This window comes from Branchiostoma belcheri, unplaced genomic scaffold (genome assembly GCF_001625305.1).
Source record: "Branchiostoma belcheri isolate BF01 breed outbred unplaced genomic scaffold, Haploidv18h27 scaffold41, whole genome shotgun sequence".
In the NCBI taxonomy this organism is placed as follows: Eukaryota; Metazoa; Chordata; class Leptocardii; order Amphioxiformes; family Branchiostomatidae; genus Branchiostoma; species Branchiostoma belcheri.
The window spans coordinates 574,215-602,109 of NW_017804032.1; the positions used below are offsets into that span (position 1 = coordinate 574,215).

At 39.0% G+C, this 27,895-nt stretch overlaps 1 protein-coding gene across 1 annotated transcript; it reads left to right on the forward strand.

The window, feature by feature from the left end:
* LOC109477899 (mannose-P-dolichol utilization defect 1 protein-like) lies at positions 1–27,836 on the forward strand. The gene is made up of 6 exons (XM_019779360.1): positions 1–131; positions 997–1,062; positions 2,190–2,322; positions 3,027–3,127; positions 3,726–3,829; positions 26,562–27,836. The coding sequence occupies exons 1-6, from the start codon at positions 29–31 to the stop codon at positions 26,787–26,789; spliced, it is 735 nt and encodes a 244-aa protein (XP_019634919.1). The 5' UTR covers positions 1–28; the 3' UTR covers positions 26,790–27,836.
* Positions 27,837–27,895: the final 59 nt, after the last annotated feature.

The window sequence follows — 27,895 nt, forward strand, 5'->3', positions numbered from 1 at the left end:
GCGCCCTTTGACCTTTCACCAGGTGAACATGGCGGCTTCGTGGGTTCCAGCGTGGCTCGAGTCTCTCCTTCTCTTCCTCATTCCGCACTCCTGCATAGAGGAGCTGCTCGTCAACTTCAACATCTTTCACGGTAGGGTTTCTTCTACCCGCAGAGTCTGTCTTTGTAGCATATAACCAGCCAATTAAGTCGTTGCGTGGGATAACGTTACATGACACTGGCTTCTACTTTTCTTCTCTTTTTGCAACGTTGCAGTATTTACAAAGTACAGAAAGGCAATAGCTATACAAAAAACTTAAGGTGTAGGACGTTGTGCCCGAAGAAATATTAAGTCAAAGTGTAGTAAAAATTTATTACACACGTTGTTTGTGTGATAGAACGTCCTCGGTTTATGTGAAAATTGTCCTTTGACCGTTATGATAAAAGTAAACCGGTTTCACCAGAGTACGTGTAGGAATACACATAAAGGAGGGTGAAATATACCAGAATACACCCTGCTTTGATAAGTTGTCGTCCCAGATATTTTGGGGACCCTGGGAGATAATGTATTTTGCATAACCCTGGGAATAATTGGATCGACACTGGGAGCACTTGAAGTACGAGGAAAGCGACTAGACCAGTCCACGACAGGCAGGAAGAAGCCTTACTCGACTGTAGACGGTATCAAGGTATCAAGGTAATAAGATATAGCAGCTTGCAAATATCATGTCTTTATTTTGGTGCCATCTTCCTCTTTACATTTCTCACTTTGACCCTGCCAAACATTATTTGCAATGAAAACAAACAGTCAGTACCAGTAAGTTCTAGTAATTTTTTCCAAGGGCCATTTGTACACAATATATGCCCAATTACAGCAACCTGGGATGTTAACTCATCAAATTAATCTACCGGAATACACTATAATATAAAAATGTATTCACAATACACATGATAGTGTATTCTGGCATATTTCGGTAAATAGGATGACTATATGGACTGTTTTCTTCTCTTCTCCCAGTTGAGTGCCTGAAGATCCTGATCAGCAAAGTTCTTGGCTATGGCATCATTTTGGGTTCCTCCATCGGTAAGGCTAAGAAGTGAAACCCTACATATACATAGTATTACACACTAGTACATAAATAATGTCATACATGTATTTCTACACATTTAGAATGATACTTTTTGAATATCAGTGGATTATTATACTTTTACGTTCACATGGTTATCATCTTTAGACATGCCCTGCATGAGAATTTGACCCTGTTTGATTTGCTTAGTATAACACATTGTCTGCTAATGTTGATGTAACTTGACTTACTAAAGTATTGTGGCCTGTTGTTTGTGATATGTCAAGCAATAGACCTGTACCTGCCTAGCCTATTCAGAAATGAATGAATGAATGATGACCTTTGTTGTACATACATTTTGTACATACCCACTGGGTTACTTAATAATTACAGATCTCAAGGTAGGAATATCATGTATATGATAATGATGATGATGTTGATGATGATGGGATAATGATGGGATGATGATGTATATGATGTTGGTGATGATGATGAAAATGTATATGATGACGATGATGTTTATTATGACGATGATGGGAATGATGATGTTTATTATGATGATGACGATGATGATGATGATGACAAACACATGATCAAGGTAGCACTACCAGTATAGTATATCAAGTAAATTTGACTTCTTGTTTCTCTGTGATAAGTTACAGACATGTTCTTAAAAAATGTATTACAGAGGACTTTCATCAGCTCCAATTTTTCCTTTACACAAAGGGGGCCATTATATAACATTTTTGCACCAAAAATTGAACTGATTTAATTGAAAAATCTTTGTATGATTGTAACATACTTCCAGTTTTCACCATACATGTACATTATTGTATTTTTGCAATTATCTCACATTTCTGATATGTATGGTTGCCATTCATACAAGAGCCCACAAGATACATATAGAAGAATGTAAACAATTATGGTTTCAGCTGTGTTTACTGCCTTTAAACATACTCATAAGGCATCTGACGATCATATTTTGACACTTCCACTTCCTGAATTATGGAGAAGGGTTGATTCAAGTTACATTGTAAAGGAATGACCAGAAAAAATGTACTTTTTGTATTATTATATAAATGTGACATAATGCAGCTTAGAAAAAACACCTGTGTTATAACCAGCACCTGTCCCACCTGTGTAGTTAAGGTTCCGCAGGTGATAAAGATCGTGTTAGCGAGGAGTGCGGAGGGGATCAGTATCTACGGCGTGCTGCTGGAACTAACCGCCATCACAAACACACTGGCGTACTCCTACGCTAACAAGTACCCCTTCAGGTAAGCCAGCATAACACTAATCAAAAAAGCTTGATAATAAAAGGACTACTGACAATGTACTAGTAGACTGGCCATACTCTTGAGTCAATAATTCTCTAAGTAGAAGATTCTATGGTGGCAAGGCAATATATCCATTGGTCAAGGAGTGACTATTCTTGGTCAATGGATATTGCCTTGCCACCATAGAATCTTATTGGAGGTAAAAAGGTATACGTAAAGGTAGTCCCATAGGCTGAAGGGGCAGTGTTTTGTTAATCCACTGTATCTAGGGCATGGGATTTAAAGGCAGAGCCCATCTCTCTCCTTCCACTGCCTTTTACCTCCCCATTTAACACCTAGGTTGAGTGAGAAAAATCATATTAAGTACAAGGACACAACATCTACATACCCAGGAATAATGCAAGGGATCGAACGCATTAGAATACTGGGTGGTGCAACCAAAATTGAAGCTGTGCATGTAATTCCATACAGTGGGTGCACCACTGAACATAGATACTATTGTACATTAGTATACAGCATATTCTTGAAATGTGTAAAAAAAAATAGTTGTTGCATTACTATATGATTTCTGATACTGAAGAGAGGCAGTACAGGTAATGTTTTGACTTAGGTTTTGGCAGTGCATTAGTGCCACCTTGCAGTTTGGTCCAGTACTGCATGTTATCAATATGTCAATGATTCATCTGTGTTGTTTCCCTCCACAGTGCCTATGGTGAGGCCCTGTTCATGCTGTTCCAGACAGCAGCCATTGCCTTCATGGTTCTGTACTTCCAGGGAAAACATGCAGCAGCTGTTGGCTTCCTGGGTTAGTGTTTTTACAGTTTGGATATCTCTTGTATCAATGATTTTGTTCCTAATGAGGCTGAGGTAAAGCTAAAGTAGCCATTCCCAACTTAGGTTCTATTAAAACCTCCTTTAGTACAATAAGACTATGCCATGGTTTGCTTGTTTTGTCAACAAAATAAAACCCAGTTTAAAGTTAAAATTTTTTATCCAACACAAAGAATGGTTCTCATCTAGAGCTTTTGACCAGTCACTCTGGTCTTCTTCAATAGACTTGTGCACATGGCTTGTCTGTGTTAGCCTGGTTACCAAACCTATTATAGCTCCTGAGTCCTACATCCTCTATTTGCGGAGAGGATGTAGGACTCGGGAGCTATAATAGGTTTGGTAACCAGGCTATGTCTGTGTATCTGTTGGATTGAAAGTTGTAACTTAAAACATCTAACTACCAACACAGATGAACTTTCATGATAAAATAAAATCCTTATCTGTGAGATTGCAAAAAAAAAAAATAATTTCCCAAGAAGAAGACTTTTTACTTTCTGTTTAGGGTATTTCTATAGACTAACACTAGGCTCACTGCACTTGCACAGCTTACTGACCGTTAATATGTTCCCCAGGTTGTTACGCTGCTATCCTGTCGTACCTGCTATCAGGGATGGCTCCAATGTCCCTCCTGGCTACACTCCACGCTTCCGGCATGCCTGTAGTCCTCGTCAGTAAGGTCAGTCATGTCAAATAAACTCTCACAATGCTTCTTTTCTACTTCATAAGTTACATTAGGCCATGTTGATCTGATTATATGGATGACATCCTCTGGGAACCCAAAAAAAAGTTTGGCAAAAAAAAGTTTTTATTATGAAATCTACGTGATCAGGAAGATTGAGAAACACACCTACTTGTTTTCATCATTAAAACATTCATGTACCTTTCTTGCATCCAATATTCCATAGGTTGGCAATTGTGAGCATATGTTGCCTGTCAATTGTACTGAAATGAATTTTTTTAGGGAAGAACTTTTATTGTACACAATATCTCCTGTGCATTCTGATAATCAATCTTTTTCTTTATCTTGTAGTTTCTGTTCCTTATAGATGGAAGCATTATTAGACATTAGACAAGTTGATATATATCATGTTTGCTATACATTGAGTCAATTGTAGTGCAATCATCCTGCATCCTGCAATATGTACACCAGTCTCTAGGGGTCTCTTTTGATACACTACCTGCCTGGATTTTGCAGAGCTACACTAGGCTAAAGTTGACAATAGTACAGAAGCGTTTGGGGGAAATTTTGTCCCAGACTATTGACATAATGTTTCAAACATAGTTAGCTGAATATTTAATTTTTTTGGATTGTCTTTCATTCTGAGCATTTCGTCATTTGTCTGGACATTTCTTTTTCCTTCAAATTCCTCAGTTTAAACCCCCAAAAGTTAAGGTTAATTCTAAGCTTTCCTCTTTCCCAGTGGGCCTAACTTTTGCTCTTAAAGTAGAACTGTTATCTCATGCAGATGTCTCCACTGCCCATCCCTGGTAATTATTGTTATCTTAAGATTCATGTCACACAGTTGAACTGCTTAGATCAGCCTGATTAACCATTTCTCTGCTGAAGTAGCTTTTGGCACTTGGTATTCATTTGCTTCAGGGGTTAGGCAGCAGGGAGAAGGTTAAATGTGTTTTCCCCACATGTATGTATGTATCTGTAGATGATTGTGTATGGCACTTTTCTTGTGGTGAGATTTGTTGTAACCAAAAAACAGTACTTCATAATGAGGTAATGAAGTACTGTAAGTCTCTTTAGATTCGCGGGGCCTAAAGTTCGCGGTTTCGGGAAAATGGACAATCCGCGGTATTTTTAGATTCGCGATTTCTCCTTGGCCATTCCAAGAAGAACTTGTAAAGTGAATGTTTAAAATAATAACAGTTCGTGTCCCGGCATTTATCTCCTAAAATGCGGCGCAAAAATTTGTTTCGTGCACCGCGCGAGACTGCCGGCGGTAAAGCTCTATCAATCTGACGCGCGTGTAAACAATTTTCTTTGTTCGGAAATAAGCGCTAAAACGCTATTTTTCACAACTACACATCGATAATCTAGTGAAGAAATGCATAATCAAGTAAGAATCTTTCGAGAAAATATATATTCCTAAGCAAATTTATGCCGTTTTCGGTGAGATTTTGAACCCGGAAGTATGCAAAGGTCGCATTCGGTTTTGTAGGCCCACGGCAGCGTTTCTATTGAAAACAAGAAGAAGAAAAAACGCCTGCATAGCAGGGCGCAAAAGAGAATCAACTAACATTTCCCAGATACTAGCAGTTCTATTTTTCATCAAAATATTTGTAGATTTGCCCGATGTGCCCGCAATTTTCAAGCGCCCGGGCGCGCATGGCCGGCGCTCTGCACGCAAAGATTTTTGTCCGGCGGTGCACGTTTGACTTTGACACGGCCAGTGCCGCAGTATCGCGATTCGGTGTCTCATAATATTATTTTTGATATCAGTATAACTTTAAAAAAATATCCAACATACGTACATTTGCTGAGAATAAAGTTGATTTGCAGTGATTTGTGGATCGCGTGTGTTGTTTCAGTGTTTCGCTTACCGTCGTGAATCGGCCCTCGTGAATGCATGTGGGGAGGGGGGCACACTTACGCAAAACATATTCGCGGGGAAATAGATTCGCGGTACAAAGGTCCCCGCGAATTCCGCGAATCTAAATATACCGCGGAAATTTGTAGACTTACAGTATTTTTCTTTCAACACAATAGACTGTTGCTCACCTCAAATGTTCAGAGTAATTTTAACGGTCTCACTCACTATCCGTTTAACGTCTCGTGGTCCTCGTTGAACCAAAGTACTAACTTTGGGGCAGTTATACTGGCTACATGTAAGTAACGTTATATACCGGTAGATACAGATACAGAATCTAATACAGTATAGGTATAACCCAATCCAAACCATGTGTAGAAAACTCTATAGTAACAGCCCTGAAGACCACATGACTAAGCTTTATTGCACATATGTAATATAGGACGTAATTTTAAAGGTCTTGACAGATACAGGTACAGGTATACAGCTCTATAATCTGACATACACGTATACATTTCCCCATCCAAGCTATTGGTAGAAAACTCTTGGGACACCCTTTCTCTGACTAAGCCTTGGTGCTCGTAGGTAAAGTAGAATGTAACTTTACGGATACAAGTACTGGTACAGGTACAAGTACTGGTACACACCTCTATTATCTAACATATACATTTTCCCATCCAAACTATCGGTAAAAAAAATCTGACCAAGCCTTGGTGCACGTAGATGAAATAGAATTTAACTTTTCAGGTGCATGTACTGGTACAGGTACAAGTACTGGTACACACCTCTATAATCTGACATATGCATTTCCCATTCAAAACCATTGGTAAAAAAAATCTGACTAAGCCTTGGTCCATGTAGGTAAAACATAATGTAACTTCAGGTACAAGTACTGGTACAGGTACAAGTACTGGTACAGGTACAAGTACTGGTACAGGTACAAGTACTGGTACAGGTACAAGTACTGGTACAGGTACAAGTACTGGTACAGGTACTAGTACTGGTACAGGTACTAGTACACACCTCTATAATCTGACATATACATTGTACATTTCCCCATTCAAACCTTTGGTAAAAAACCTCTGACTAAGCCTTGGTGCACGTAGATAAGATAGGATGTCACCTCTTCAGGAAACTGTCTATCTGCTCAGGTGTTTACAGACAACACACCTGTCGGCAGGTAAGAGTCATGATGGGAAGAAGAGATAGTTAGTTAGTGCAGGGATGGGTAATGTTGTTGTTGGGAGGGGGGGATGTCAGGAGAGATTGATGAGTTGTGTGTTGTGTTCCGTCTCTGTCGGTGGTCCCGGTGGAAGTCGCCTCACCTCAGGAAATGGGCAGAGTTTGTTCCAAAACATTTTAGGAAATCAGTCAGGAAAAATCAACAACACATTAGAGTCTTTAAAATGTGGATATCTGTCTCTTCAGCACAAGTCACTGCAGTTTTTTTTTTTTTTGCACAGTAAAAATAGAATGTATTTGAGGAAGATTAAATCTCTTTAGTAAGGAACAAACTGCACGATATTCTGAAATTAGCACAATTTTACATGGATGTTTTGTCTACCTATGTCAACCTTTTAAAATTTTCAGTAATTTTACCTCCTTTAGGCATCATACCTACACCTAATTAATTCAAATGCTGCACATTCTTTTTAAAGATAAGGAAGAATAAGCCATGCGCACAGTGCTGGTCTTATATATTCGTATACAGTCTACAAGCAACAATGGTAATCTAGGTTCCTTTTAGAAGAGAATTTTGTTTTAAAAAAATGTTCTATAAGATATGGATTGCAGTGATAGTGATGGCATACTTACAAGTGCCCTCTGATACACAAGTAGTTTCTTATACACAAGTCAAGCACAGAATCATTATAATGCTTCCTATTAACTTTTAAGTTTTATGACATTTGCAAGGTCATTTTGAAGCATGGTTAGTTTTTTTTTCTGATAAAACTCTTGACTCCAAATAAGAAGGTTTGGCCGTGTACCAGAGAGAGGTCACTACTACCCTGCCTATGGTAGCCATATCGCTAAAATTCTAACCCCCAAGGCAAAATACCCCACTCTTTCTTCTTGTTGCTACAGAAAAAACACACCAGCAAACTTCGGTACATCTTTACTCCTCCAAACTTGTAACTCCACAACAGACAGTGTACAAGTTACAACATAGAACTTCTAGTGCTCACGTAAAGAGTGCAATTTTCTTGACGTTAAGTGAAAAAGAAACATCAGCAGTCGGCTACGATAAGTGATTTTGCGGTAGGAGGAATTCGAGGTATGGTCGGACGGCAGGTAATGCTTTCAGCGTAAGTCCGATAAGAGAAGCTCGCTGCCATTTATAGTGTCGTATTTCCGTGTAATGTATTCAGCCCTGGACCCTGAATGGGCCCTTATAATGAACGTCATCACGTCTTGCCGAAAGAGTCGTTTGGACTCCGCCCAGAGATTACCAAAGGAGGAGCACTTTTAGAAAGAAAAAACAACCAAATCTACCTTCATGTCTAAATTATAGCTGACAAAAAAGTACAAAACTTTGTGTAATATATTGAACGTAACATATTTCTCTATTGGTAGCAGAATTGCAGCATAGTTGTGGGAGTAGATTATAGGCTTTAGTCACAATTAAAATAATTAGTTTGTGTATAGAGCAATGTTCCCTTTGTGTGAGAGGTGTTGTTCTCTTGTTGACACAGGGTTTCACAAAGGAAGTGACAATACAATTGTCAATCTTGGTCAAACTAGGTGTGAAACAAAAAAGAAAAGTGCAGCGAAAAATCAGGCTCATAGAATAATATAGAAAGGCTTTGAATTCAACGCTGTTGATTTTTGACATAATGCTAAATGATAGGAAATTTCTCACATAATTTTTAGTTTTTTAGTGAGATCTTTATTATATATATGGCCTTTGGAATGTGTGTTGTTAATATCAATGCATGTTTAAATGCTGAATAAAACTAAAATGCTGAATTGCTACCATCATATACACGTTACTCAATGTTCCAGAATTGTATTGTACAGTATATCTATATGTTGTGTGTAAATGTAATTGTAGAATGTGCATAATTATGTTTTACACATGATGATATTAAAGACAGGAGGTTTGGACTGTAGAATTGTTGACCAAATCTGCTACGTTCATATAAAAGACCTGTGTCGCAATGTGTGGAAATATTATGTTGAAACTCTGCCCCCCTCCCCGCATGTTTAATTGTACCACCTGTTACATACAGTACACCATATGTTCCCTCCACTGGGAATCGAACCCATGTCAGACTGTGTGAGTCCCATAATGGCCACATTAGGGCACATATTGTAGGTGCCTCCTCAGAACAACGTTAAAACACAATTTGACATTTGCAAAAAAATGAAACATAATGTGTGATGGGACATAGATCATGTCAAAATCATCGCACAAGGGAAAACCTTTTAAAATTCTTTTCAAGCACCTTTCCATCATTTGTAATCTTTGTAGAAGATAAAAAAATATTTCAAATAGCCAAAAGATATTCACTTGTTAATAATATGCCAAGGGTGTAGTCAGAACTGCAAGAAAAAACACTCAAGGGACTGATATAATCTGTGGACAGGTGGTCACTATAGACAGGATTCTTAATTATAATAATGTTTGTGTCAATTGGAAAAATTAGCAAAGGAACCACATAAAAGTCATCACATTGGCCAAATTGTGCTTATTTAGAGTTGGTCACTTGTACAGGTTTGACATCAATAGCCAGGTAGTCCTTAGGCCTAGGGAAAAAATGTTGTGTTTCCTGTTTCTGTCTTTAAAAAAAATTAGGGTCAGTAGGTAGCCAACTAGGGATTATCTTTTTTCTTTCTTTCTTTTTTTTATTAGACTTTGGCAATCTCTAGTGATCCAACTTGTATACAATAAAGTCTGACAAAGAAAAACTTGCATGAGGACACTTGTATTTTCAATGTCGATGTTTAAAAACTGATTGTACAACATTTCATAACTCAGGTGTCAGATCATGGAGCTAGAAAAGGTTGATCAGCTCGAACAATTATGTCCCTTCCAGGGGTGCACCCCCCAAAAAGTCTAGGATCGGCAGTTTTTCTAGCTAGGGTCGGTTGGGAAACAGGAAACACAATTTATTTTCCTAGGCCCTAGTACAGAACCGGTGACTGTAGCAGTATATCTGCTCTAGGTCTGGGTTTTGTTGTTGGGTTAGATAGCAGGAAGAATGTTAATCCACAGAGAGTGCAGAACCAGATACTACCCATTCTGTACAGTCTCCACATCTGACACCCCCCAATCTACCTGTCCTGTACTACACCTGTTCTATAAATAGCCCATCCAACACATCCCATATAACCCACAACCTGTTTGTATTTGTGCTTCCCCTCCGAGAAGATCCTCTGTTTTCCCGCTAATTGTTTTTTGTCTGCTTACCGGGGATTTCTGTCACCCCGTCTTTTGTTCGCCCGTCAATCAAACCAGGGGAGCCCTCGCCTGACAGACACCTTGGGTAGTTCTTTAATTGTGTCAGTGTGTATTTCTTGTGGGCCTTTCACACTCGGTGTTTGACCTGCCTTTCTGTGCGATGTTTGTCTCGGATCGCGGCCATTGTTTCGGTGTGTGTCCACAGGCGATGGGGCGTGTGCGCATGAAAGATGCCCGAAACGGGATCCACACACAAACAGAATTAGACCCCAAAGCCGCCAACTTAGGATACTTTCGGTAAATATTTTCCCTGGCACCGTGCGCGAGATAGCTGCAATGATTGACAGCGTGGTCAGACATCAGGAAGACAGGGTGTACCCATAATATTGACTCGTTCTGCGGTGCTTCCGGAACCGAGTCGGCAGCCCCAAATATTTGGTACGTGTCACCCCTTTGGAATGACACGGGTCAGGTGTGGAGTCAAAGGTCAAAGTCACAGGATGACCTCAGCGAGGACTGTGGGTAATTAAATATTCTGAACAGAATTCTGTTTTAAATCTTTACAGAAAAAATTGTATTTTTTTTTTACTCAGCAAATAAGAAATCTTGGCAGTTGTGCAAAAAAGGCACTGTTTTTGGAACTTCAATTTTGTTTGCTTTTGATAATTCATCTTTGTACTCTGTACAATGTAAAAGCTTTTCAGTACAACGTTTGAGTGCCTGAAATATCATGTACTATGATGAAGATGTCATTTCAGAAAACATCTGTTTTAATGCATGCATTTGTCAAATTTTATTGATATCAATAATTCTACCAGTCTATGAAAAACAGGAGGAACAGGAGATATTTCACAAAACTGCCAAAAAGCAAAGAAGACCACTCAAGGGATCGAAAAAATCCGTCTATGTCAGTATGTGGACAGGTGGTCACTACACACAGGATTCTTAATGCTTGTGTCAATGGGAAGTAAGGAACTACAAAAAAGTGGTCACATTGGCCAGGTGGTCAATTGTACAGTTCGTACTATCAAATCATAAAGCTTTTGATTTTATCCCTATTTTCCCTCTTGAAGTGTAAGATTTACGCCTGTATCAACAGTTATATGACCAGGTGCTTTGCAAACCAACTCCACATTGGCGCTCTCAGATTCAAGGCCCAATTCACACCCTAAAGAGCACTCGAGTACCCCCAGCACTATCTCAGCTGAATCTCCAGGTGCCGAACGGGCTGCTAATTTTCTGCCGAGAGGATCCTGTAATGACTCTACAGGTAAATGCCATCTGGCGCTGAGTGGCACTTGTATGACTCTCCAACCTTACAATGTTTGGGGTGGCGAACACTTCAGCCGACAGTCCTGACCCAAAACTCCACGTAATGACTGATCCATGTTCCCTCTCAAGAGCCCCATCCACCGCCTTCTTTTCAAGAAGGTTATTTGTTTATTTACTAATTCCCGCGCTCTCCGAATCCTGGGTGGTAACACGGTCCGTACGCGTTCCCCACGCTGAGAAACTTACTCCACCGCTACCTCCGTCGATTCTTCTGAGGTTATCGTTGTTGGAGAATTTGTCCGTGTTGTTCGGGAGATTTATCTGTTGTTGGCATTCCTGGGTTTTTTGTTTGATGTGTGTTTTGTAGTTTTGGTAGCGGCGACATGAAACAGCACCTGTTGTGTCCCCTAACGGCTGGGCCGGTATTGATCTGTTTATAACGACCAAACGATAGCGTACAATGCCACCAAAGAACGGTAAAGGAGGAGGGAGTCTGCTATATGGATATTTCAAACTTGCAGTAACATCTTCCAATAAACGCTGCACCAAATGCTCTTTTCTCTTCACTTTACTACGTTTTGGTGACGATTTGTCATTTTGTTTGTCATTATATTTACAAAGTATCCGCCATGTATCAGAGTGGGTTTGAATTGTATATTTGGTCTGTAAAAGTCCTGTTTGCAGGAATATGTCAACTGTGTGCAGGGGAGTGAGTGAGTTGCACAGAATCTGAGAACGTTCTAAATGATTTGGAAGGGAGGGTGCTAGATTAATTTTTTTTTTATTATAAGACAAATCAGAAAATGGGCAATGTTTAATTGATGCGTCAGAAAATTTTGTATGTTGAAAACTTCTCAAAAATCATCTCTCAGGTTTTGTGTGGAATAGTCTCAGTCTGTATTTTCTCTCTCGATCACATATTCTTAAAGTTACTTTTTGGAGAATTATTAAAATCACTTTATGTACCTCCTTCTTTTCATACAAGGAGGTATGATTCTTTGATTGGTTGATAATAGTAACAGTTTTCTCTTTCTGTAGAAAGAGCTGGAAGTTTGTATTCTTGTTTTCAAAAATTCAGGTCCAGTACAGAATGGTGATACATGTATTTACAGTTTTCAATGCACAGTGTCATAAAAAAACTAAAAATTACAATCATCCATTTAGTATTTACCTTATTTTGTGTTAGGTCACAAAAAAATTCTGAAAAGCTTTTGTATCATGAACACTGTTGCTGTGATAGGCCTATTACACCACACATATTTCATTTTAACTGCAGCAAAATTCAATATGACATTTTGCAAGTATCCTTACTAACAATGTAATACCCCCATTTGCATTATGGCCATATGTGTATCAGTTGATAACTCTTTGAATCAGTATGTTATTATATCCATTCTAACCCATATTTCTGTAAAAACTATTACTCAGTAACCATACACCCATATCCACCCTTTTTAAAAAAAAACTGTAATCCACAGCTTTTTGGATAATACTGTTTTTAATCCCTCTTAAGAGGGTCGGCAGTGGTTAATCTGGGAGATTTCCAGTTTGTGGCTTAAATGCCCCCGGGATGAATATAAACAAAGGGGGGTGATTAGGGAGTTTAGGGGCAACAGCTTGGAGACAGGTTGGATTGTGTGTAACCCCCTGGGGAGGGGATAATGCCCCACCCCCTGGTGTTCAATTTACACCTCTTTAGCACCTGGAGGGGGGGGACAGTAGGTTGGGGTGTCAACAGTTATGACATGTATCAATCACAATCAAATGTAACAGACATCTAATTCAATTTCAGTGCGGCAAAAACGATGAACTATTCTGGATGAGAAAATCTTTTTGATATTAACATTTACCGACATTTTCATCACCATTTCGTCCTTGAAGCTTTTGAAATAGCCTCCAAACAAGCTATGTGAGGAGTCGACAAAAAGCAGTTACTCAAGCAACTGGATATGGTTTTGGAAACGGTCAGACGTATGTGAGGAGTCCGTTCATTTTTTTGCATCATTCTGCAAATCATACTGGAAGCTTTTGAAATAGCCCCCAAACATTTAGCTATGTGAGGAGTCCATTCATTTTTGCTACCATCTAATAAAATAGCTAGAACCAGCCCATGATTCAAAATAGTTTTGACACAAATCAATCACAATCAAATGTTAAGCAGATTTTCTGACAGCTTTAGGTTAATTGGAATATGATGAGAGATAATCACCCCAATGACATAATTATTGGCTTTTCATTTCATTTTATTTATACAGTGAATATACATGCACGCTTAGGCAACAGAACTGTTTTGCAAGCATCAAAATCTAAAACACTTCTAGCAATAGTTACATGATTATTTCCCTTCATTATAATGATAACTAGTCCAATCAGATTTCTAGGACCAGTATTTGTGCTACCCTGTCAGTTACAAAATGTATTTTTTAGCTAGTTACTAGCATTCTTACACAATTTCATTTTTCAGAATTCAAAAAGCTGATATTCATAATACCTAGTTGAGGATTGTAAATAATCATTATTTGCAAATCATTGGTTTATTTGACATTATTACGAATTATATCATAATGCACCGGCACTGTACCTGAATAAAATCACACTCAAGTTGAAATTGTGTAGTTTCTACTACAAATATTAGAATTTCAAAATTTAGCGCTGGATAAAGACATTTTGACCATTTTTAATTTGATATCCAAGTAGGTTTTTTTTTCATGAGATACTGATAGTTCAAAGTAATAATTTGTATACTATTTCTATCATCATTGAAGACCTCTGTACAGGTACAACCTATAACTGATGTTATGTCTAAGTACGCAGTACTACCTGTATCCATGGTACAGGTGTGGTGCAGGTGTGTATTGCCTAACTCTTACAGTAAGTTACATGGTGTTGCTGGTGTGTTTTACCTAACTACATGCACCTGCACCTACAACTTGCAACATGACACCAATGAGGTTATAGTCTCTGTCTATAACCCACTTTATGACACCAATGTTTTGGAAAAATAACATGCATAAGAGAGAGCTTTGACCCATTGAATTTTCTTTCTTCTATATGTCATTTGTGCCAGATTTGCATTGAGTAAAGCAGCTTGACTGTGTATGGTTAAAGATGAGTGAATTGAATTGAACCTCTGTTATAGTGGCCAAGTGGATCTAAGTTTGGTTCCTAGGTTGTTCAAGCATGGAGGTAGAAGAGAGATGGTTCAAGGCAGAGGTCTGTACCCCAATATGCACTGTCATGGTTTGATTTATGGTATCAATAATGCATTGAAATTGGAAATTATTTCTAAAAGTAATAGTACTTACTTGTTGAGAACAGAAGTCAAGGGGATATCTAGCATTAGAAAAATCCATTTTTATTTCTAGGTCAAATATGTCTCAGATTGTAGGAGTTAGTATTGTTCTGATTTGTATGAATTTATAATTTCAATGTAAAAAAAGAACAAGCAATGTATATGCATTTCATTGTTGAAACATTGGTTATGTTACATGATACATTCACTTATGTTTACATGTATATATTTACATGTGTATTTAATGGATTAGAAATTTGTTGTGAGTCATTATGAAGCCTTTGGCAGCAAAAAGGCATGATTCACCAATCAATCATTGTCTTAATTTAGTCTTTGACGTATACAGGGCTCGAAATACCTTTTTTTCTGCATACCATTACCAGCACCAGTATGGGTAACATTGGAAATTACCTGCACCAGACAAGTTTTACCTGCACCACTCAGACTTTGAGAAGTATGGATCATGCTAAAAACTGTTCAGAAACCATTGCTGTTATTTCTTTTATACTTCATAGGTGGTGACGGGCAATACAGGTAAATGAAATCCACATACACCTGCATTTGTATAAACCCAGTACATGGACTAGTACAAGTAGACATGAAAAATTTATAATTTTACTGGCAGTCACTTGTATATGCAGGTGGAATTTTTTAAAGTTTTTGATGTCAACTTTTACGAATATTGTATTACTAAAAGTCTTTACTTTCTTTCTTAGCCAAATGTAAGTAATATTGTCATTATAATCACCATGGAAACCATTTTGATTGACACATGGTAGAAGCAAAAGGTATCTCCTAGGGTTTGGTAATTTTTGCAGTTTAACAATTTGGCCAAAATCTGCAATTCCCTTGTTACTCACATGTCGAATATATGGTAGACTTGTATCATATTAGTCACAACATAATTGAATAAGTCAGGTAGCATGTATAACAGAGCATGATTCAAACATGATGTCAGAATCATGATTTATGCCACTGTTGGTAATATACAAGAGAGCAAAAATGGTAAAATCATAAACTGTCAAACTTTCCCCACCATATATACTGCGAACTGGAAACTACTCTTGTATAGAAACTGTTCTATTAGTGTGTAATGTTTTGAAAAAATACCTACTGGTAGTTTCTGACTGTTTAGTTAAAAAATTTGGAATGACCCTTCATTCAATTCAGGAAAATATTAATACAACAAAATCACATTTTAATCATTTTAACACATACAAAATGTACTATATGCATTAGGGTGTTTTTACTGAAAAACGTAAGTTTTGAATCATAGAAAATGAAGGGATACTTTTTCTTTAGCCATATGAGCTTACACTGTATTAATAATCAATTCAACCAATTATAGTCTGTACCCTGGCTTTCAATTGATACACCCCTGTAGATCCCTAGAGATGCCATTTTAATATTGCAATTTTGGTATGAAAGTATTCCTCATATACCGTAGGAAATCCTGCGTATGCCGATCCAAAAAGGACCTGGTCTCATGTTACCCTGCAACCTTGTCAGAAGCGCTTTGGGAGATCCTCACTCGAATGAGATAACTCATTCTTCTCATTTATTATTAATCATAAATTCTGGTCTATTGTGCCCACAAACATTAGTTTGTTAAGGACCATAGGATTTGGGCATTGTGGGCCCTTAGCTGGGAGTAATATGTGGCTTGTGGGAGCGCGTAATGACGGTGTTACATTACAAATCTGCAGCTAACAACTCCCTTTGAAATATGCTAAACTTGAGCAGGGGGTAATGAAACCATATTACCTGCATTGTGGGGACGTAATGTTCCTATCACGCCGCATTTGAATGTGAAAGGACGGCATGTAAAACACGATAAACCGCGCTATGGGTGAAACCTGAGCCAGATTGACTCAGACACAGCTGACTCCCGCTCTTAACATTAACTCCCAGTCACTCTGATGCGAGGATGATACTGTAGCAGGGCTCGAAATAACCACCTGCAAAATATTCATGTGATTAAATGAAAATGAATGAATGGTCAAATGATTGAATAAATGAATACAAAGCGAATGAATGAACATTCAAATAGAATACCCACCTGCAGTGTTACTGAATGAAAATGGAAGAATGGAATGAATGAATGAGAATTGCTCAACAATTGTACATGCCACAATGTATGGCAGTAAGACAACACTACTAGGAAACTGAACTATCGTGCATTTGTGCATGTAACACTGGTTTGTTACACCAAAGGGTAGTTACTAGTTATACCATCTTTACAGTTACAAACTGAATACGGGAACTTGTGTGTTATGCCAAAGGCTGGTTATACCAGCTATACAGATACAGAAGCTTGTGTGTATATGCCAAGCGGTAATATACAGTAGTACCGGCTTTACAGATACAGATACATCGATTTCATCATCTGCATCGACTTATGATCAAAGAAATTGTGACTTAAATGGTGTTTTAATGAATTTCTGTTTTGCAAATTGCACTAGGAGGTAAACATAACTAATCTGACATTAACTATTGAAATATTGCAAGTAACAGGAAAACTATTTGGAGCCCTGCATTTTTGCAAACTCTTACCGTTGGTTATCATCATATTTTTATTTACTGTAGTTGAAATGATAAAAATGGTCCATGTAGCACAACAAAGGAAACTTTTATTAATTGCATTACCTGTTCCAGATGCAATGAATTTTCAAACTCTTTATATGATTTTTTTTATGAATTGATATCTGACAATTTAACAACTAAACATATGATATGAGAGCTACTTCTAAAACTTTGGTGTTGGTGGATAAAAGCTACTGAATCAAACCAATTTAAAAAACAAAATCATGTAAGTAAATTCACAGCCAATATTGTTATAGGGACTTTTCATTTTTAGATATTAGATGTCTGGCCAAATGCAATCCGAGGAATCAAAGTTATATCCCCCTGATATCTTGTTTTTCCTAGCCTAACTATTTTGGCCATTGAATCGTTGATGCTGTATTGTATGTATATACATTTTAATGTCTTGATTGAAATGCCAGCAAAAGACTTCAGTTTGGACTTAAAGTTTTAATTAGGTTTCTTGGTGCTTATACACTTTTCAAAGTCAACCTTAAGTTTAGTGATGGAAAATTTGAATGTAGTACATTCAACAGTTTTCTTCCGACTCAAGAATGTGTAAAGATGTTTGTAGTTTCATCATTTTGGGATTTTGAGTCTGATTAAGTTACATCATCAAACTCAGACATTGAGTGATTGTTTGTATCTTGAAGAATGGGTTAATATCATCAAATACATGGGCAATCCATCAACAATTTTCATTTCATTAACATTCAGAAATGTCCTTTTTTATTTTGCTGGAACCCTAACAAGTTCCCGGCTGCCCTAATCAAACTGTTGACCTGATATTTGGACCCTGTTTTTAGAAAGTAGTGCTCCCCACATTACCGCGATCTTCCTGACCACTTTTCGGACTCTCAGACAATGGGAACAAGTGTTCAAACAAATCAAGACGGATACCGCCCCCTCTGCTCACAAAAGGCTCTCCAAACCCTCCCTGACCCATCCCAGTCATCAGTGCTCCAGGAATGTGCACACATTTTGATATTTCCGTAACATTTCCTCACACAGACAAAGGCGGGAGGGAGGGGGTTACCACACCATAATTTATCTCTGTTATCCGCGGATTGTTATAAATTCTGCGGGTAATCTGTGGAGATAGGGTCAGCTAATCTCGGCCGGCCAGGTCAGGCCCGCGCGGCGGTCACAATGTTCTGCCCGCAGGCGAGAAATAACCCCCATTACACTGGCTACCTCATGGGGGAGGGACGATAGACTCATGCATCATCATAACGTGCCCGCGGGACGGCAGACAATATGTACCACTTCACTCCGGCCCCCATCCGGGCTATATATCTCCCATTGATTCGTCCGGATTGAATGTTCTCCGCTTTCCAGCGTACCGCGGGGGGAACCGTGCCCGCGGGGTAACCGTCTCTACCGGGACGATTTCAAATAACGTTCGCCAGCCCGCCTCTCCGCACGCCCATTATGACCGCGATAAATCCGTCGCGGGGCCTAATTCCGCCCAGAGTTGTGCCGCGGTGAAGTATGGCGGTATTTGGAGTAAGGTACCCAACGGGGTACTATTGTGCGACGTAACGTATTTCATACCGGCCACTCCCCGCGTTAACGTTACGGTGTTTAATACGGTGTCAGGTGTCGGGAGGTCCCAAAATGACCATCTGGGCCGAGTGGCATTGTACCCCGCTGGTTACGGCCTTGTAAAACGGTGGAACTGCCCATAAACCTGGACGTTTAGTACGCGGAGACAAGTTTTACAACTCCGAGGAACCATAAAGGGAGAAGTATGGGCCCAAAAAAGTAGGTGGTAGGGCGTTTTCCTGCCGTTCCTTGCAATAAAGACACCTTTTACAAGCCCTGATGGCCACCAGGAGGTAATCAATATAAAAAGTGAGTGTTGGGAAGTCCAAGGAAAACCGTGACCTCTGAAGAGTCAAGCTCGTTAAGCTGCGTCTCTCGGCCATTAAGGTAACATGTGTGGAGATGGTCGTTAATTCTAGGAACAAATTGTTTCCTGTCCCCTTCAACATTCATTAGGCTACAGGCTGGTGGACTGGTCTGTACAGCTCACATCATTTGCCTGTTTGCAAAACAGAGTAGGTACACTGAAAAGTATTCAAATGGCCAAAATACTGTGTCAAAATATTACAAGATGCACAGGAATTAATGATGACATATTTATTGGAAGTTCTTGCATGTTGAGGCCAATTGCAAACATCAAGCTGGATGCAATGAACGAAAGTTATAATAAAAATACATTTTGTTTTTTTGTTCAGACTTTCTGCCATATCACAGGGTTTCATTACCTCCATGAAATGTGTCATGGAGGTTATATTTTCAGTTGCGTTTATCTGTCCGTCTGTCCGTCTGTCTGTCTGTCCGTCTGTCAGTCTGTTGGTCAACAAGATAACTCAAGAACGCCTGGATGGATTGGTTTCATACTTGGTGTGTTGGTAGGGTGTGACGAAAACTGGAAATGATTAGATTTTGGGCCCCCTAGTGGCTTCCCTTGGTACTGCAGCGCAACTTCCGGTTTTGATATCTCGCGATCTGGACATGCTAGGGTCATGAAATTTGGATGGAAGGTAGCTCTTGTCCTCGGGAAGAAGTCACATTAGTTTGGTTCCCCTAGCGGCTTGTTCTGGAACTGCAGGGTGGTTTCTTTGAAAATCTTCGAGAGAGGATAACTGAACAACCGTTTGATGGATCATCATGATTTTTGGTATGTAGGTAGCTTAAGTGATGCTTGACATAATAAAAATATCATTATGCAAATCAGGATCTAATTTGCATAATTAATGAGGAAATTCTATAAATCAGCTGTATTTCATATTAGGGCTATAAAACTCTATAGACATATATTAGTGAGAACGACAAGATCATTGGCAGATATCGATTATGTAAAGGAAGACCTAATTTGCATAATAAATGGCAAATTGGTACAATTTTATGGTAGTAACTGCTGGGAATTTAATACTTGCCATAATTGGAAGTTTAGTGAAGGTGAACATCACTAAACATAATTTATGTCAATCAGGACCTCATTTGCATAATTTATGAGAAAACGCTAGAATAGCCTTATTTCTTAAGATAACCCTGTCATTTGGTGGAGAGTATGATCAATTGATACAATATATGCAAATGGCCTCATATGATTTGAATATATGCGGTGAAAAATGTAAGCCAATTACAGGTGGTCATCACCATGCGTAAGATTTATGAAAACAATACACATGTCATGGAGGTATGAGATCATCGAACTCTAGTTAATAACTTATATCGTTATTATGTCACATTGGTTTTGCTCAGTTTCTTCTTCTCCAAACACATAAGGTCACATGTCTATGAGTGTATCACAAATATACATGTACACTGTCAGTACATAATGAAATTTGATGTAATTGTACATTGCATACTTCAGATCATTGATTGGCTGTATTCATACTGTTACTAGATGTCGATTTCATCCACCTTATGCAAATGAGCTGTGATTGACAGCTGCTGAAAGGGTTATCAATCCATTTATCTTCATCCCAGTTTGTACACAGTTTTCCTGTTATCTCTCCCAAACCAGCTATAATTTCTGACAGATAATTACGAGTATTTGGTGTCAGGGGGCCTTTTTCCAACATTCCCATCATCATCAGTCATTTAGGCTGGAGTATATAAATGGTTCTGATTCAGAAACAAGGCTAAACTGTAATTTTCATCACAAACATTTGACATACTTAAATTTTTGACTGCCCAACTCCAGGATTTGTCAAGGAACAATGTTCTTTGTTGCAGCAATGACATGCCTTGGCAAAGACTGGAGTTGTACCATTGAAAATTTTGGCAATGTTTGTGTTGGAATTGTAGTTCAATGTTGCTTTAGAATATGTTCTACCAACACAGATTCACTTCAACTGTTTGCAAAGCCACATTACACTTCACATCCAATGGAATAGAGACAGAGGTCTTATCTCAAAGATGACAATTTTTACAACTGAGAACTTAGAAATCTGGAAAACTAGTAAATCTTCTTGTTTTAAACCATTAGAAATACATACAATCCTCATGTAAAGTTGACAATTTTCCACTAGTAAAAGATACAATTTTACTCTATGTTTAATTTACAGATGATTGGCCAAACTAAATGTTTAGTTCCACTGAGATATTTGATTGACAGCTCTACCAGATGGGTTTTGAGTGAAGGCGGTCTGCTTGGATGATCTCATTTCCTTCCACACCTCTCCGCCATCAACCACCTCGCCAACTCCTCCATTACCGTAAGATGATCCTGCGACATCTCTCGGAGCGGGCTCCCGAAATTAGACCTCTCTTAATAACGCCATTTGTTTAAAACCACAGGGCTGACCTACGGTAATGGCATTCGTCACCCCCCCTTTTTCCGTCCTGATTGAATTGTGGATGACCCCGATACCTGGCGGAGATATTTTCCGAGCTGATATTATATTAGGTGATAGCTGATATGATAACGGGAAATGGGCATAATGGACACCAGTGATGAGACAGAACCCGAGATTGAAAGGGGAGGTCACGGGAAGGTTGTAGGATGGTCAGACAGGTTAGCTGGATTGGCGACAGGCTGGCTCGATCTCTCCGCTCGGCTTTACAAATCCACGACTTCCCAATCAAGAACTGGACAGACGGCAGTCCATTTTTGATTTGGTTTGATGTCTTTGTAATGATGATAATTAGGACATGAGGTATGGGATCAGATTCCCACTGAGAGTCTGAGGTCAGGGTTTGTTTTGTAAAGGAAAATCTGCTTGGGGATTTCTGTTGTTTGAATATGCACTGGACTATGCAGAGATCATACTTTTAGTTTGATTTGTCATCTTCAGTTAATTTTGTTTGCTTGTAGCTTGAGTTTGAATTTTTAGATGTCATCATTATGATAGTATTGTTAATGCTATTTACAAAGCAACTGAGTCAAATTAACTGATTAAGAAAGGTGGCTGAAATCTATATAATTTGCTTTTATAAATCAGTGTGTGTCTTGACTCGAAAGGGAGGTTGACTCTCAGATGAAACTTTATAAACTTTATTCGTCCAGTGAGTGTTTTTTTTTTTTTTCAGATGAAGTTAGTCCTCTCAGCCAATCGTATAGTGAGAACTTAAATCCTTTCTAATTGGTTACTTATATCAACTGTGGGACCAATCAACCAGCAGAAGGCTCCTTAGCCAATGAGAGTCATTTCAGATTTAAAGTTTGGGCAGCCAATAGGAGGCCATGTTACATTTAAGAAGTACCTGCTGTGATCTGATTTGTTGCCTTGAATTGTACCGGCATTTGACAAGATCAGAGTTAACTAAATTATGGTGGTATCTTTTCAACAGCAAAACTGTCTCTTCTTAGTTCTGCCATAAACTTGACTGTATCGTGTGCATCTTTTAATTTAAGACCGTTTGAGAGCTTATGTAATAAGTTTGTCTCAGTTTGCAAAGTTAACCCAAAGCTCATATAACACTGTCACCTACTAGTTGATGTACTGAAAAAAAATCAGTGGATTTCACCGAACAATTAAGTGCAACTGGCTTCTGACAGCAATGACCAACTACCTCACACTTATCACAGCCTCTAAAACTGCTCCGTGGTCCATCACAACTCTAAGCCCGCTACTCCAGGGTACAGATGTAATAAAAAACTTACATATTGCAATTTGGGACTTCAACAAACCCGGCGTGTTCGGTACATACATTTCGCTGATAGCTTCATTCATGGTTGACCCACAAACCATATTGTGGTGGGGAGATACCACGGTTTGTCCGTGACCCCTGCCAGCGCGCTACTTTCCTGCCACCGCCGGGACTTGCGGAAGACCATAACAGTAACTCATGGCGGTACAGATAGGGTAATAGCGGGGCGGAATCTCTGCCATCTACCCTTTAAGTGGGCAGCCGAGGGAACGGCGCGCGGGCGAAGCACAGACCCCGCTGCGTGACGGGGTCAGCGGGTCCTGCCTACGGAGTTCCACCCATCTTTCTTACCGTAATCAACTTTCCAGACAGGATTCTGGAGCGCCTGCACAACTTTCCACCATTCCTTCCCACTTTTAGCCTCGGCTTTAGTCGTGAAAACTCTTTGAAAATTTGAAAATTATCTTGTGGCACAGTAATCGACTTTCAAGACAGGATTTTGACTTTCAAGACAGGATTGTTTAGTGCAAGCAGAACTCGCCACACTTACTTTGTCTTTTAACCCCTGCTTTAAGTTTTAAGTCATTATATATTTGACCATGGAAAATATTTGGATATTCTGTTGTAATTATCATGTGGTACAGTAATCAACTTTCAACATAGGATTCAACATAGCACCAGTGCAAGCATATTTCTTGCCACAAGTCCAGTTTTTTTAACTCCTACTTCTGATAATGTTCGACCATGAAATCTATTTGGATATCTCTGTTGTAATTATCTTGTGGCACAGAAATTGACTTTCCGGACAGGATTCTTTCGTGAGAGCACAACTTGCCACAAGTTTGGTTTGTGTAACTTCTGCTTTAGTCATGTTCAACCATGAAAAGTATCTGGATATTCTATAATATTGTAATTTCATGTATCTTGTGGTATAGTAATCAACTTTTGAGACAGGATTCTTTATCATTTTCATAATGATAAAGAATTTTTGCACAGTTTTGCACAATTTCTTCCTAGTTTTAAACCTCAGTGCTGGGCATTATATTTCACCATAAAAACTTTGGATTGTCTGTTATAATTATCTTGTGGTGCAGTCATTAACATTTTAGGGCAAGCACAACTTTCCACAATTTCATTCCTATTTTTCAACCTTAGATTCACCATGATATGCTTTTGGATACGTTATAATTTTAACACCTTGTGTTATTCATTTAGGAGAGTAGTTTTGACAGACCAGTGTCCGCAGCACAAAACTGGACATGGCATTTTCCTAGTGTTATCAGTCCTAAGCCAAACCTCCCATGCCACCCATGCAAAACCTCAGAGCTCTCCTTGATGAATGAGAAAACCGTGGCCAGCCAAAGATATGTTTGGTGGCCACGCACCGCAACAAAGCTCCGACCAGCCAGAACATCAACGCCGAGACTCCGGGCGCTAAAGACTCCCAGTTTGTGGCTTTAGAGTGGAAATTTGGCACAATAAGAGGTGACGAATGAGACAGTTATGGCGTGAGGCTGATAACACGCGGGTCGGTGTGTTCTAGCGGCTGGACAAAGCTCTGGAGTGGACAACAAGCTCCTGTGGGCATCAGCGCTGCACCAGGCAGGTGTGGGGATGAGCGGCGAGGTTTTGCTTAGCTTGTCGGCTTCTGAGACGGGAAAACTGGGCGGCGATAGAGCCGTGCTATGTGTCTTCTTGTTCTCGACGTGTTATATGTTGTTGGCCTGAGTGTGATGAAACTGCACACGGCAGTATACCCTGGAAACATGCTGTCATAAACTCTCCCTACGCAACTGGACTATGTATGGATCATACTTTTAGTTTATGTTTTGTCATCTTCAGTAAGTTTTGTTTGCTTGTAGCTTGATTTATTACAGTGTTGTTAATGTTATTTACAAAGTAAACTACGTCCTCAAAACATGCGGTCATAAACTCTAACTATACACAACGGTGGGAACAAGGAAAAAGGGGGAAACACAGGGAGCCGACAAAAATTCCTCTGCAAATCTCCCTAAAATCCCCCGTTAACCTGTCCATTTATCCTACCCAAACAAACACGCCTCCCCTTATATCTCCAGGACTTTCCAATGTTGTTACAAGTGTAACAAACAGATCCATTGTCAAAACAAACATCGGTGTGGCCCCGGCTCTGATGTCTTTGTCTGGCCCGGCCGCGGTGCTGAGCCTTGGTCACGAAACGTCCCTATCATCTCATTTCTCCTCCAGCCGGCTATCTTGTCAACACCAAAGGGTGACATTAGCTCTGACATATGTAACCCTACTGTGGGCTCTCGTCATGTTAAGCCCTTTGAGTACCCTTATCACATAACCCCATGTGCTGGGAGAGGACTACAGAGGAAAGGATGGTCCGCTGAGCAATTTTATGCCGCTCCGCAAAGTTGTCATTGTCTCAGACCACCTGCTCAGAGACACAGGTTGGCTTGCTTACATGATCGGCTATTTTCACAGGATTAGGGAAAATCCAGGATGCGTCCAAACTCTCCACACTTTTCCCATGGACTGTGTGTCATCCCTAGTTCACATAGACTGGTGTTTAGACACATGGTACTGAAATAATGAGTCCTGTTTGTTGTATTTAAGAGTTCGGTAAAACAGGATCAACACATGATCCACAGATGTGGAACGCCTATGATGACTTAATTGCCCTCATACAATTTAAATGCATAAACACAATAAAGCGACCACAAACACTACTTCACCCTATGATAGTGTATGTAAGAAATGTAACAATGTCCATGTGGTCCTTATTCTAAGGTGGTCACCAGTAAAAGTTTGACTGTGCATTAAAACTGTTGTTGAAGCTGGAAGACGATAGTAAAAACATGTCAGAAAATAAACAATTGAATCTATGTCCCAAACCCCATAACAAGATATGGAAGCTTTCTCATTTCTGCAAATATATAGAGATTTTATTTTGTTTTTATTCATTATTGTGAATTCCACATCTATTCTGTGCATACATGTATTTAACTGTCACTTCCTCATTTTGTTACCATTTTGACCTCCAATTTGACCTTCCTGTCAGTCTACAGTTACACCATTTCCTGTTAGTCTATTGTATTCAAATAACTATGTAAACACAAGCAAACAAATAGACAAATACCCTAAAACTATTGCTCATCTCCAGGAATAGTTTCATCATGAGTTGGTAAATCACTGAATAAAAGGAGTTGCACAACCAAGTCATTTTATTCAGCTGACGTTTCTGAGACCGTCTGTCACCTTCCTCAGGGCAGTTCTCTGACTGGTTCACATTGCACAGCACAGGTGTTGCTGCTATAGATGCATTCCCAACACAAAATATTTACATAATAATATTATATACAGTTACAGGGAACGATATCTACAACGTAGTCCCAAATGCACAGATGTCTACAAAATTGTTGTCAAGTTAAAAACAGTAAGAAGTAACAGTCTACTTCTAAGAATATGGTTACAAACATGACTGAGTCTATATCACCCTTCATCACAGTTCATCTTTATTTCTCATATTTTCACATTGTACCAAGTGTAATTGTCATGCAATAAAGTTCTTCTATTTTCACAGATGATTCAAGCCATTGCCAACTATCGCAAGTCCCAAATGTACAGGAGTGTGGTATATTATACATTGTTGTCAGGAAAAAAAATAAAACAATTAACAACAATTAAAACCAACACCTCGTCATGTTTATTTCTCGTGTTTTTCCAGATGATTCAAGCCATCGCCAACTATCGCCAGGGTCACACCGGTCAGCTGTCAGCCATCACGGTGTTCCTCCTGACGCTGGGGTCCGTGGCACGAATCTTCACGTCGTACCAGGAGACCGGCGACTCTCTCCTCATCATGACCTACGTCGTATCCTCAGCTGCCAACGCGCTGATAGCTTTACAGATGGTCTGGTACTGGAACGTATCCCAGAAGCCCAAAGCAGAGTGACCTCTGACCTATCGCGGATTGTCCTGGAAAGTTTCCCAACAGAAATCATTGACCAGAAGAAAATATTTTCCAGTTTTCCAATGTTTTATTCTCACTTTTCTAGAAACTTTCTCAATACAACAATCCTAATTTTGAGACTTTACAATGGACAATGACACTTGTGTCAGGTGAAGGTTTGTAGTTTCACTCATCAAAATTAGATAATTTCTTATAAGATGGAAACTGTCAAATTATCCTCCTGTGAATAGCTATTTTAAAAACAGAACCAAACTTGGATAGGTTTTTTTCTCTGAAATTGAAAATGTCATTGAGGCTCTTTCAAAGCTTGAAATATTTTAGTGTTTCTCATTCTTCTCAAATGGCCTAAAATTTCCCTCATTCTTGTGGATTCCTAGGTGTTCATTTGATTTTTAGACTTTTGACTTTTATAGCAAACTTTCAGTAACTGTATCTTCTACGATCAATGAATGAATTTCACACACGCATTGGTCACTTACCAGCAGTCGGACAGTTTCTGTTTGTCAAAGAGAAACAAACAAACAAAAAAACATAATATTAATAATGTAGACAACATTTCATTTGAGATGAAGGCATCTATTTTAAAGCAGTAACTAAGGAAAGTTTTTGTTTTCTCCAGTGAAAAGATGATTACTTGGCACTTTCTCCTTTAGTCCTATTAATCTGAAAACTTTGAAAATGATTCCTGTGGCAAGAATGTAACTTGTGACAATGAGATTGCAGAAATATTTCTGTTATCGATGATGGTATAGTTAAGACATTGTTATGACAAGTATTTTCTCGAGAATTCATTGATCAAAATATATTTGTATAGTTAGATTACTAAGTGCCAGATTGTATGGTGAACAATTTAACTTAATTCGTAGAATTGACCATGTTTTAACTCAGGGCACATGTCAAAGGTAACATACTGAAAATGAAAATGTTAATTGTGTCATAAGTCAGTGAACATGTGGTGTGTATATACCACATTTTTAGATAGTTACTTAATTGATTAAGCTTTAAAGATTTACCTGAATTGACTTGAAACCTTTGCTTGCTTGTTTGTTTGTTTGTTTATTCTATGCCTTGATAGCTTGTGTTTAGAT